General features: G+C 46.2%; 1 protein-coding gene across 3 annotated transcripts in view; it reads right to left on the bottom strand.

The window, feature by feature from the left end:
* rab11fip3 (RAB11 family interacting protein 3 (class II)) overlaps nucleotides 1-5681 on the bottom strand; it is a 116159-nt gene extending 110478 nt beyond the window's left edge. Inside the window, exon 1 of one of the 3 annotated variants that reach the window (XM_068056712.1) lies at nucleotides 5436-5681. In XM_068056712.1, coding sequence (XP_067912813.1) covers nucleotides 5436-5513 — 78 coding nt within the window. In that variant the 5' untranslated portion in view covers nucleotides 5514-5681. The remainder of the gene's footprint in view (nucleotides 1-5435) is intronic. The other 2 variants (XM_068056710.1, XM_068056711.1) reach the window with 2 other exon arrangements.
* Between the last annotated feature and the right edge of the window lie 7076 nt (nucleotides 5682-12757).

Here is a 12757-nt window from a genome sequence, read left to right as displayed (position 1 = left end):
AGTTCCAAAACTTACACCCAATATACAGCATTTCAGAATTAAGGTAATGCAATGAAGGCATTTGTGTTTCTCTTCAAGATTGCAGACAAGGCATTTCATAGAGTAATGCAGGCCCTCCACCACCATCAAAATGTCTAACCACAATGCCAGTCACTCCTATTCTGTGCTAACTAGTCCTCTGAAGGATGTTAGAAGTCCAAGGCCGTGACAACAGCCTGTCATTCAACTGGAACACTGCCAGAAGAGGTGGTAGAGGCAGGAACCCTCAACATTTAAAAAGTATTTAGATGAGCACTCAAAACACCATAGCATACAAGGCTACGGGCCAAGTGCTGGAAAATGGGATTAGAATAGTTAGGTGCTTTACGGCCGGCACAGACACGATGGGCCGAAGGGCCTGTTTCTGTGCTGTATAACTTTATGACTCTATAACTGATATCAATGTAACACCTCAATGAGAAAATAAAATCTTAAGTATTTTACATATTCAGGATTTAAAGTTTTTCAGTATTTTAATGAATGGACCTTCTTGGAATCAGATTGGGAATTACTTCAACAGTCTAATATTTTTTAAAAAACATTTTGGGTCAGTGCTGATGAGTTTAAGTAAAGCACAATAGCATATGATGCTAGTTACAACAGGGGGAATGAACAGATCCTGTCCCCCACTGGCCCACGTGGGACAAGGGCAGAGTACTGTGCCGATATTCAGTGCCATTATGAGCATGGACTTTTTGGGACATGTGGTGTGATAAGTTAATGTAGTTCAAAATGGAATTTGAATGAAGTGCTTTTGAGATATTTTGACAAAATTATAAATAAAGTTTTATTAGTCAGGTTTACCACAGTCTGATATAAGAGCGATGAAATATGAACTGACCCGTTAGATCTTGCACTAGTTGGTATCACAATAGAGATGTTTCAGCCAGCAATAAGCTGCTATCTGCCTTACTGAACCAGACTGGGAAAAATCACTTCAACAGTTTAATAGATTTAAAACACATACAAATTTTGGGTCAGTGCTTCCACCAGCCTTGGTCACTCGATATCGGAGACCATGTCCACAGTCCCTAACAAGGTCCAAGTAACCAGACATTCACTTTCAGGATATTTGAATAATATGCTCCAGATTTGGGCTCGCTTTCAGTGGGCCTCCTTTTATGAAACACTCAGGCACTATTCCCAGTTGTCAGGTGAACTCAGCAAACTCAAGTATCACCTTTCATCCATAGCCTATTTCTGCAAGGAACACCAGGACACCCCAATCAAAAGTACATGGGTACAATATTCTTCCAATCAATAACAATCCTCCTGTACTGAACCCCCCTTCCACTCTCTGTTGAAAGGTTGAACTCCATTTATCCCTAGACAGGCTATACAGTTGATGTCCTGTCACTGCTTATCCTAGCCATTGTGGCTTTTTTTTTTCCCCAGGGGCAGGCGGGGAAAGACTGTGCTGGCATTATTTCACCAGCTACTGCAACAGGTTTCACCAACCTTATATTTTCAGTGCTCTTTCAGACACCTCCCAGCTCTCCCACACTGATTAAGGCACTCAGTTTGCATGGATTGGATTGAAAGTAGCAAAGGCTACTTGTTATCTTGTTGGAAAGGTTTCTCCCTAAATTGCTATGTACCAACGAAAACAGGTTTTGTTGAGCCCTATACAATCATGTCCTGATGTTCCTACTCAAGGAAGCACCTATATATAAAAAAAAAAGTCTTTCCTTCTGTATGACATCATTCCAGACAGAGTGGTACCCTGACAACAGAAACTCTACTACAAGGACTGTTCCACTTTATTCTGAGAGTTAAACTCTGTACAGCTTTACCACAGTCAAACATTCAGTACTTTTGGCTACGGGGCAGGACATGCTTGGAGGAAGCTGCTTCCTCCTCATACTCCAAATTCCTACATGCTTACAACAGATACAACACAGTATCAAAGATAAATTCTCAGTCAGGATTATTGTTAAATGCCAAAAACATTGTTATACAATATTCTTTGAAAAAAGGAATAAGTAGTCCTGGAATGTGTTATCTCCCAAATCTGTGTTCGTATTTCCCGTAACTCCTTGTTTGAATCTCTTCAAATCAGGTTTCTGTTCCAGCCACGATACAAACAGCCTTAATCAAAGTCACAAATAGTCTCCTTTGTGACTGTGCTGGACTATCCCTCATTATTCTCAACTGGTTTACAGCCTTTGAAATGGTCACTAGCCCAGACTATTCTGAACCTTAGCATCCTATTTGACTCCAAGCTTAGCTTCAGACTACATGTCCTATCCAAAGACTGTCTCTTTCCACCTCCATAATAATTGCCCATTTCTGCACCTGAAACCTTCATCCATAGTTCTGTTACCTACAGACTTGACTATTCCAGTGACCTAACTGGCTTATTTCCACCCTCCATAAACTTGAGCTCTTCTGACGCCCTTATCCTAACTCAAGGTTCTTGTTGCCCAACATCCCTGTGCTCAGAACCCATATTCTCCCCCTACCCACCGATGCCTTTAAATCTTAAAATTCTGTGTTCAAAACCCCGCCATGACCTTGACCCTCCCTCTGTAACCTCCTCCAGCCATTTGCGACTTTTCTTCCTATTTGATGACAAAAGATTTTTAAAAACAATAAACAGCACTAGGTCACAAACTAGCACTCAAGCACTGGTTGAGATAACTCCAATTACAAGCAGTCAGATGTCACTAAAGTTTCTAATACATGCAGTTTTAGTTTTGCCAGAAATATTCCAAAGGTATGTTTTTATCTGTAAAATGGGATTACTTTAAATTTAATGTACAAGTTTCTTAATTGGATCTTTATGAATGAGAACAGACTTGGGCAACCAGTTTACGTACTTCAGGAATGCACACAACAGCATCCATTGGGATGGACCACATATTTCGGAGGGCTTTTCCTAAATCCATAAGGCTTACAAGCCTATGCTTTAATCCAAGGAGACCTATCACTCAACTAGGATTTGACAAACAAAGAACTTCCTTTGGTGATGATTTACAAGCTGTTAATGAAATGGACAGTAAATGTCTTCATTATAGAAGTTGCCAGTTAGACTTTAATAAAAAAAAACGTTTGGTTATATCAGAAAGCCTGCCCCAGCTTTAAAGCTAGGTTGGAGTTTACAAGATTTTGTCTGGATTGCAAGATCATCCTTAAAATGTTTAATCAACGTATGGTATCTCCCTGCAGCAACCTATTCTTGGGGACTGGTTTCTCCAATTATTTCTGTCCAAGAATTTGAAAATAAACTGATGCGAAGAAAAATACTTTGAGGATAGAACACTTATCTTTTTGAATTTGTTCAACCAACAATGTACCCGACATTCAACAAATCTGAACTCAAGACTGGGACACAATTGTTTGCCCAATTTATTTATTTATTTTTTAAAAAAGAATGTCCAATCCACCCACAGCAATGCAGCAGCTCGAAAACACCCTGATACACTGTTCCAGGACATCAAGATAAAGGGCAGCAAAAATCAGGAGTCAGTTAACACCTCAAGACAGCCATCTCAAGGAATGTGTTTAGCAGATTCATCTGCAAGCTTCACTATTACACCTCACCCTGCTGGCTGACACTTTCAAGCAGGGAGATTGTCTTTGCTGCTCTTTTGGAAAAAAAATCCATAAGTAGTTTTAACCAACACCAAGAATACATAAATAGGAAATCTCATTCCCTTCCTGAGCTCCTTGCGCTCGTGCTGGGAGTGGGGTGCAGGATCGGGCAGATGTCTTATGTAATGTGGCAAAATCTAGAGATAAAATCTAAAAGGCAAGGTTCCCAAGAAACAGTTCTTATGGCAACCTTTCAAATACAAAATTGCATTAAAGTAATCAAGGTACAGAACTATCAGACAATCTATACTTCAAGGTAAGAAGACTCATTGCTTGCCAAGACTATGTACAAGATTAGAACAGATACAACCATAATCTGAGTTTTCTTTTGGGCCTCCTTATCTCGAGAGACAATGGATACGCGCCTGGAGGTGGTCAGTGGTTTGTGAAGCAGCGCCTGGAGTGGCTATAAAGGCCAATTCTGGAGTGACAGGCTCTTCCACAGGTGCTGCAGAGAAATTTGTTTGTTGGGGCTGTTGCACAGTTGGCTCTCCCCTTGCGCCTCTGTCTTTTTTCCTGCCAACTACTAAGTCTCTTCGACTCGCCACAATTTAGCCCTGTCTTTATGGCTGCCCGCCAGTTCTGGCGAATGCTGGCAACTGACTCCCACGACTTGTGATCAATGTCACACGATTTCATGTCGCGTTTGCAGACGTCTTTATAACGGAGACATGGACGGCCGGTGGGTCTGATACCAGTGGCGAGCTCGCTGTACAATGTGTCTTTGGGGATCCTGCCATCTTCCATGCGGCTCACATGGCCAAGCCATCTCAAGCGCCGCTGACTCAGTAGTGTGTATAAGCTGGGGATGTTGGCCGCTTCAAGGACTTCTGTGTTGGAGATATAGTCCTGCCACCTGATGCCAAGTATTCTCCGAAGGCAGCGAAGATGGAATGAATTGAGACGTCGTTCTTGGCTGGCATAATCTGAGTGAGCCCAGCAAAACATAGGGGGTCTCACCTTTTGCGTCTCAATATTGATGGAATAATTTATGTCCCAACCAGACTGCACTCATCATCTCAAATTGGGGCCAACTATGGCACACTGCTCCTCAGAACATGTTTCAGTTCTTCCCTAAACTGGTGCACTTTGAGTTTCCTAGTTTTGCGATTCATTTTTCCCTTGCTGAATTAGTTCAGTCTCACTGAAGCTACCTCTGCTATCCAGTTGGATCTGGAGTCAGCTTCGTTCTTTTATGTCTCCTGTGACACAAGGAGAACACTCCAAACACCTTTCCTCATACCATCCAACACATCTATGTTCTGACCTACATTTAAGTGATGACAGTCATAAGCACAGATGCAGGCTGTGTGCGCAAAAAAAAAATCAGAAGCCAAGATGAAAAGCACCACTGCTCCATTGCCATCACTTCACTCTCCAATAGAAGGCTCATTAATAAATTATATATTAAGAGTTTTCCTTCCACAGGCAAAGAGCAACTCAATAGACTTTGAAGTTGCACTGAAGGGCCCTTAAACCACGCAGGCTAGAAGACTGGATTTGGTTGGACCTCTGAGCAAGAAAGACATTAGTTTGCATCGAACGCATTTTCTAAAAGGAATTCATTTCAATGTAGAATTTAAGCCTTTCCCCAATTTAAAACCCTGAACACAACAGACCCCAGTCCAAGCACCACCATGGACTGGCCCCCGGCCCGGGGAACACTACTTTCACAGCCACATTCGAGGTGTATCCTGAACATTTACCCTTTTTCACAAAGCTGACAGAGGTATAAACACTCATTCAATGCCCCAGTGATGAGGGCTACACCCTCCCGGCCCCGACTCCATCCGCACTCCTACCTGCTCCGCTCCGTAGCTGCTGGCGATCTCGCAGAAATCCTCCAGCCGGATCACCCCTTCCCCGGCCAGGTCAAACATGTCAAACACCACCCGCAACCTCTCGCACTCCCCTGGCTCAAACCCCGGGCTCCTGGTCCCCTCCGGCCCCGGGGTCTGTAACTCTATCCCCGGGCTCCCGGCCCCCTCCGGCCCCGGGGTCTGTAACTCGATCCCCGGGCTCCCGGCCCCCTCCGGCCCCGGGGTCTGTAACTCGATCCCCGGGCTCCCGGCCCCCTCCGGCCCCGGGGGCTGTAACTCTATCCCCGGGCTCCCGGCCCCCTCCGGCCCCGGGGTCTGTAACTCGATCCCCGGGCTCCCGGCCCCCTCCGGCCCCGGGGGCTGTAACTCTATCCCCGGGCTCCCGGCCCCCTCCGGCCCCGGGGTCTGTAACTCTATCCCCGGGCTCCCGGCCCCCTCCGGCCCCGGGGTCTGTAACTCGATCCCCGGGCTCCCGGCCCCCTCCGGCCCCGGGGCAGACTCCATGAACGGCTGGTGGCGGCTCCGATTTCCGTTTACTGGGGGTCGGTCCAGTCCATGCCCGCTCGCTCTTCCCGGGCTTCCTCACTCTGGGGCCCCGGTGTTTCCGCTCGCTCTCCCCCGGGCTCCCTCACTCTGAGGCCCCGGTGTTTCCGCTCGCTCTCCCCCGGGCTCCCTCACTCTCTGCCCCGGCCGCTCGGCGCCATCACTCGGATCAGCAGCGGTGACGTTATCCGCCTTCCATCGCGCCCGCGCGGCCCTGGAGACGCTGCATAGCAACCACGCGGCCGCCGGCACGTCAACAGCATCGGAGCATGCGCGCTGCCGGCACGCCAACAGCAGCGGAACGTGCGCGCTGCCGGCACGCCAACAGCAGCGGAACGTGCGCGCTGCCGGCACGCCAACAGCAGCGGAGCATGCGCGCTGCCGGCAGGTAGGCTACACCTCTGCCCCGTGCGACCCAAAGAATTGTAGGAGGCCATTCGGCCCATCGTCACTGCACCAGCTCTCCGTTTGAGCAATTCATCTGGTGCCATTCCCCCGCCTTCTCCCCAGAATCTTACATACTCTTGCTTTTCAGATAAGTCTAATTCCCTTTTGAATGCCTCGATTGAACCTGCCTCTACCACTCAAGCAGTGCATGCCAGATCCTAATCAGTGTGTGAAGTTTTTCCTCATGTGATTTTTGCTTCTTTTGCCAACTACTTTAAATCTGTACCCTCTCTTTCTAAATCCTTTCATGAGTGGGAACAGTTTCTCTTTATCTACTCTGTCCAGACCTCATGATTTTGAATACCTCCAACAAATTTCCTCTCAGCCTTCTCTTCTCTAAAGAGACAGTCCCAACTTAATCATAGTCATAGAGATACAGCATTGAAACAGGTCCTTCGGCCCACTGAGTCTGTGCCAACCAACAACCACCCATTTATACTAATCCTACAGTAATCTCATATTCCCTACCATCTACCTACACTAGGGGCAATTTTACAATGGCCAATTTACCTATCAACCTGCAAGTCTTTGGATGTGGGAGGAAACCAGAGCACCCGGCGAAAACCCATGCAGTCACAGGGAGAACTTGCAAACTCCGCACAGGCAGTACCCAGAATCGAACCCGGGTCGCTGGAGCGGAGAGGCTGCAGTGCTAACCACTGCACCACCCTATCTAGCTTCATAACTCCATGCCTTCTCCAATCTAGCTTCATAACTAAAGTTCCTCATCCCTGGAACCAGTCTTGTGAATCTTTTCTGTACTTTCTCCAATGCCTTCACATCTTTTCTAAAATGCAGTGCCCAGAACAGGTCGCAATACGCAAGCTGAGGTCCAACTGGTGTCCTATACAACTTTAACAAAACCTCTTTGCTCTTGTACTCTATGCCCCTATTAATAAAGCCAGGATACTGTATGCTTTATTAACCACACTCTCAACCTGTCCTGCCACTTTCAATAACATATGCACATATACACCCAGGTCCCTCAACTCCTGTACCCACTTTAGAATTGTTCCCTTTATGTTGTATTGTCTCCCCATATTCTTCCTACCAAAATGAATGACTTCACATTTCTCTGCATTGAACTTCATCTGCCACTTGTCCACCCATTCCACCAACTTGTCTATGTCCTTTTGAAGTTCTACACTATCCTCCTCACAGTTGACAATTGTTCTAAGTTTTGTATCATCCACAAAGTGCACGCAATATAATGCATTAACGCCATGGGGAGGGAGAGTAAAACCAGCACCCCCCCCCCCCCCCCAACCAAACAATTGCATTTACCCCACGGGTAGAGAGATGGAGCACACATTCCACCCAATCATAGAATGCAATGAGGGGGGAGGAAAGAGGTCTGTTCTGATTTTTCAAAAACATGGAGGTGGATTCAATTGGAATACCAACAAATCCTGCCCAGATTCCCCAGCTATTGTTGCATTCTAGTACTGCAATTGTCCCACCTTGTACAGCAATATAATTGTGCAGTTTAGTTCATCTGAAACAAACTGGCAGGTTTCTTCAGAAATCAACACAAACCCACATCACTGACAGAAAGAAATCTCCATCACACGTAATCACAACACATGCATGTCTTCATACGGAATCACAGCATTCCCAGGACTTTCTGCCCCTCCTTTACAAAGTTAAAGAACTCTGCATAGAACTGCCAACAGTATTAGAGCAGGAGACATGCAACCCAAGCTCCCCTATTCCTAGAGCTCCAGTTGTATTATTGACAGAAGAATATGGAAAAAGATGGAAATAAGTTGAAGCCAATTGATGACACCTGTCTCGGGAGACTAATCTCTAGGTTACCAATGCCCCCGCACATGGGCTCGGAGGCACAATATTGGGGGGTGGAGAAAGAGAGAGAATTTCTAGCGCCCTCCAGACGTTTACTTTTGTCTGAAGCTGTTTGACAGACTAACGGCGATCCGAATTCCGGTAGGTACGGCGTGGGGAAAAATAAAAGCATTTACCAACTCGCACTAAAACATCTTAATAGGTGTCCCACCACTTGCTGCACCTATTGTATGGCAAACGGTTGAAGGAATCACCGTCCTCAATCCTAGGGCCAAAAAAAACTGAACAAACTATAATAAAAGTAGCTGAATATTCACCTGATGCAGTGCCATAGTGTCACGGAGAAGGTAATGTAGGCGTCAGGAGCAGCAGGGGGATTTAAACCAGCCGCTCCTACTCTCATTGGTTAAATACTTCCTGATTGATTTGGTTGGGAAGGGCGGGGTCTATCTACTCTCTTCTGCTACTATTGGTTGAGAAACGAGGGCCATCTTTCCCTTTCATTGGTTTAACTGGACTGGGAGCATGTGTCCACCTGTTCTTCTCTTTCATTGGCTACACTGGACAAAGCCCGCCCTTTCCTCCTTTCCATTGGTTGTGTTGGAATTGAGTCAACCTGCTCCTTCTTTCATTGGATGAGTTAGATTTACAGCTGCACTCTCCCTACTGGCAATGGGATTGCACAGACTGTTCTGGATAGTCTTCATCTTCCACCTTTGATTGGTTTAACTGAGGACAGTGAGACTCCATTTCTGATGTTATCTCCCTCCTTTCACAATAAGGTCTCTCTGATCCTCACCTACCATCCCACCAGAATTGGCACCACCTCGATCATGTTTTGTTACCTACAGTGTGATCCCATTTACAACCCTCTACACTTTTTTCCTGCTTCTTAAAATCTGTTCAAAAAGTATTGAATCTACGAGCTGTATCTTTGTGAAAGTAGATAAATATCTGTACTGCAGACCTACCAATTCTACTGTTGTGTTTTGATAAGTTTTATAATTCTCCTATTTACACTACCACTTTTGCTGAATGGTCTCGAGCAAGTCGTCTTAGCTTGAAGATGATTACATCTCTAACCTTTTCCAGTTCTGTCAAAAGGTCATTGACCTCAACCATTAACTCAATCCACAGATACTGCCTGACCTGATGAGTAATTCCAGCATTTTCTGTTTTATTGATGTCTATCAATTTTTAAGTACAAAGCGCCAGGACCGGATGAGATGAAGGATACGGAGGGATGTGAGGGGAAATTGTGGAAGCAATGGCTATAATTTTCCAGTCTTCCGTAGATTCAGGGGTGGTGCCAGAGGACTAGAGTTTCCAATCTTGCACCCTTGTTCAAAAAATGGTGTAAAGATAAACCAGGCCAATCAGTTTAACTTCGCTGGTGGAGTTACTTCCAGGAACAATAATTCGGAACAAAATTAATAAGCACAGGGACAAATGTGGGTTAATTAAGGAAAGCCAGCATGGATCTGTTAAGGGAAAATTGCGTTTGACTAACTTGGAGTTTTTGAAGAGGTAACAGACAGTTGATGAAGACAATGCAGTTAATGTGGTTTACATGGACTTCCAGAAGACATTTGATACAGTGCTGTACAATAGACTTGTGAGCAAAGTTATAGCTCATGGAATAAAAGGAATAATAGCAACATGATACAAAATTAGCTGCATAAGAGGAAACAAATAGTGAATAATGCATGTTTTTCAGGCTAGAGGAAGGTTTGTCGTGGAGGTCGCCAGGGGTCAGTGTTAGGACCCTTGCTTTTCCTGATGTATATTATTGAAAAAGCCCTTCAAAACACTCCTGCAGGGGATGCAGAGACTAAGTGGGCCTCACATCAGAGACGCCATCTATGACTCAGCAATGACCACCTTTGGCAAACGTGAGAAGTAGAATGCAGACTGGTTTCAATCTCACTTTGAAGAGCTGGAATCTGTCATAACCGCTAAGCACTGTTCAACTACAAGAAAGCCCCCAGCAAGTTAACATCCGTAGCACTTAAAGTAGCCAGAAGCGCTGCACAAAGAACAGCCAGGTGCTGTGCAAATGACTACTGGCAACACCTATGCTGTTATATTCAGCTGGCCTCCGACACCAGAAACATCAGCGGAATGTATGATGGCATTAAGAGAGCTTTTGGGCCAACCATCAAGAAGATCACCCCCCTCAAGTCTAAATCCGGGGACACAATCACTAACTAACGCAAGCAAATGGACCGCTGGGTGGAGCACTACCTAGAACAGTACTCCAGGGAAAATGTTGTCACTGATACCGCCCTCAATGCAGCCCAGTCTCTGTCAGTCATGGATGAGCTTGACGAACAGCCAACAAAATCAGAACTCAGTGATGCCATTGATTCTCTAGCCAGTGAAAAAGCCCCTGGAAAGGACAGCATTACCCCTGAAATAATCAAGAGTGCCAAGCCTGCTATACTCTCAGCACTGCATGAACTGCTTTGCCTGTGCTGGGATGAGAGAGCAGTACCACAGGACAGGCGCGATGCCAATATCACCCTCTAAGAACAAGGGTGGCCGTGGTGACTGCAACAACTGTCGTGGAATCTCCCTGCTCAGCATAGTGGGGAAAGTCTTCGCTTGAGTCATTTTAAACAGACTCCAGAAACTGGCTGAGCGTGTCTACCCTGAGGCACAGTGTGGCTTTCGAGCAGAGAGATCCACCATTGACATGCTGTTCTCCCTTCACCAGTTACAGGAGAAATGCCGCGAACAACAGATGCCCCTCTACGTTGCTTTCATAGATCTCACCAAAGCCTTTGACCTTATCAGCAGACGTGGTCTCTTCAGTCTACTAGCAAAGATCGGATGTCCACCAAAGCTACTAAGCATCACCTCATTGCATGACAATATGAAAGGCACAATTCAACATAGCGGTGCCTATCAGACCCCTTTCCTATCCTGAGTGGTGTGAAACAGGGCTGTGTTCTCGCACCTACACTGTTTGGGATCTTCTTCTCACTGCTGCTCTCACATGCGTTCAAGTCTTCAGAAGAAGGAATTTTCTTCCACACAAGATCAGATGGCAGGTTGTTCAACCTTGCCCATCCTAGAACGAAGACCAAAGTACGGAAGGTCCTCATCAGGGAACTCCTCTTTGCTGACGATGCTGCACTGACAATCCACACTGAAGAGTGTCTGCAGAGACTCATCGACAGGATTGCGGCTGCCTGCAACAAATTTGGCCTAACCATCAGCCTCAAGAAAACGATCATGGGACAGGACGTCAGAAATGCTCCATCCATCAATATCGGCGACCACGCTCTGGAAGTGGTTCAAAAGTTCACCTACCTAGGCTCAACTATCACCAGTAATCTGTCTCTCAATGCAGAAATCAACAAGCACATGGGAAAGGTGTCCACTGCTATGTCCAGACTGGCCAAGAGGGTATGGGAAAGTGGCGCACTGACACAGAATACAAAAGTCCGAGTGTTTCAAGCCTGTGTCCTCAGTACCTTGCTCTAAGGCAGCGAGGCCTGGACAACGTATGTCAGCCAACAGCGACGTCTCAATTCATTCCATCTTCGCTGCCTCTGGAGAATCCTTGGTACCAGGTGGCAGGACTGTATCTCCAACACAGAAATCCTCGAGGCGGCCAACATCCCCAGCATATACACACTACTGAGCCAGCGGCGCTTGAGATGGCTTGGCCATGTGAGCCACATGGAAGGTGGCAGGATCCCTAAGGACGCACTGTACAGCGAGCTCGCCACTGGTATCAGACCCACCGACCATCCATGTCTCCGCTTTAAAGACGTCTGCAAACGCGACATGACGTCCTGTGACATTGACCACAAGTCGTGGGAGTCAGTTGCCAGTGATCGCCAGAGCTGGCGGACAGCCATAAAGGCGGGGCGAAACAGCGGCGAGTCGAAGAGACTTAGCAGTTGGCAGGAAGAAAGACAGAAGTGCAAGGGGAGAGCCAACTGTGTAACAGCCCCAACCAATTTTATCTGCAGTGCCTGTGGAAGAGTCTGTCACTCTAGAATTGGCCTTTATAGCCACTCCAGACATTGCTTCACAAACCACTGACCACCTCTAGGCGCTTACCCATTGTCTTGAGACAAGGAGCCCAAAGGAAAAAAAAAATTAATGACCTAGACCTTGGTGTACAGGGCACAATTTCCAAATTTGCACATGATACGAAACTTAGTGTAGAACTGCATAAGGCAATAGACAAGTTGGTAGAATAGGTGGACAAGTGGCAGATAAAGTTCAATACAGAGAAATGTGAAGTGATTCATTTTGGTAGTAAGAACAAGTAGAGACAATATAAAGTGTACAATTCTAAAGGGGGTGCAGGAGCAGAGGGGCCTGGGTGCACATGTGCATAAGTCATTGAAGGTGGTAGGACAGGTTCAGAGTGTGGTTAATAAAGCCTACAGTATCCTAGGCTTTATTAATAGGGGCACAGAGTATAATAAGGAAGTTATGTTGAACTTGTATCAGACACCGGTTTGGCCTCAGCTGGTGCATTGCATCCAATT

The sequence above is a fragment of the Heterodontus francisci genome, chromosome 24, assembly GCF_036365525.1.
Source record: "Heterodontus francisci isolate sHetFra1 chromosome 24, sHetFra1.hap1, whole genome shotgun sequence".
In the NCBI taxonomy this organism is placed as follows: Eukaryota; Metazoa; Chordata; class Chondrichthyes; order Heterodontiformes; family Heterodontidae; genus Heterodontus; species Heterodontus francisci.
This window is presented reverse-complemented; position numbering and strand designations above follow the sequence as displayed.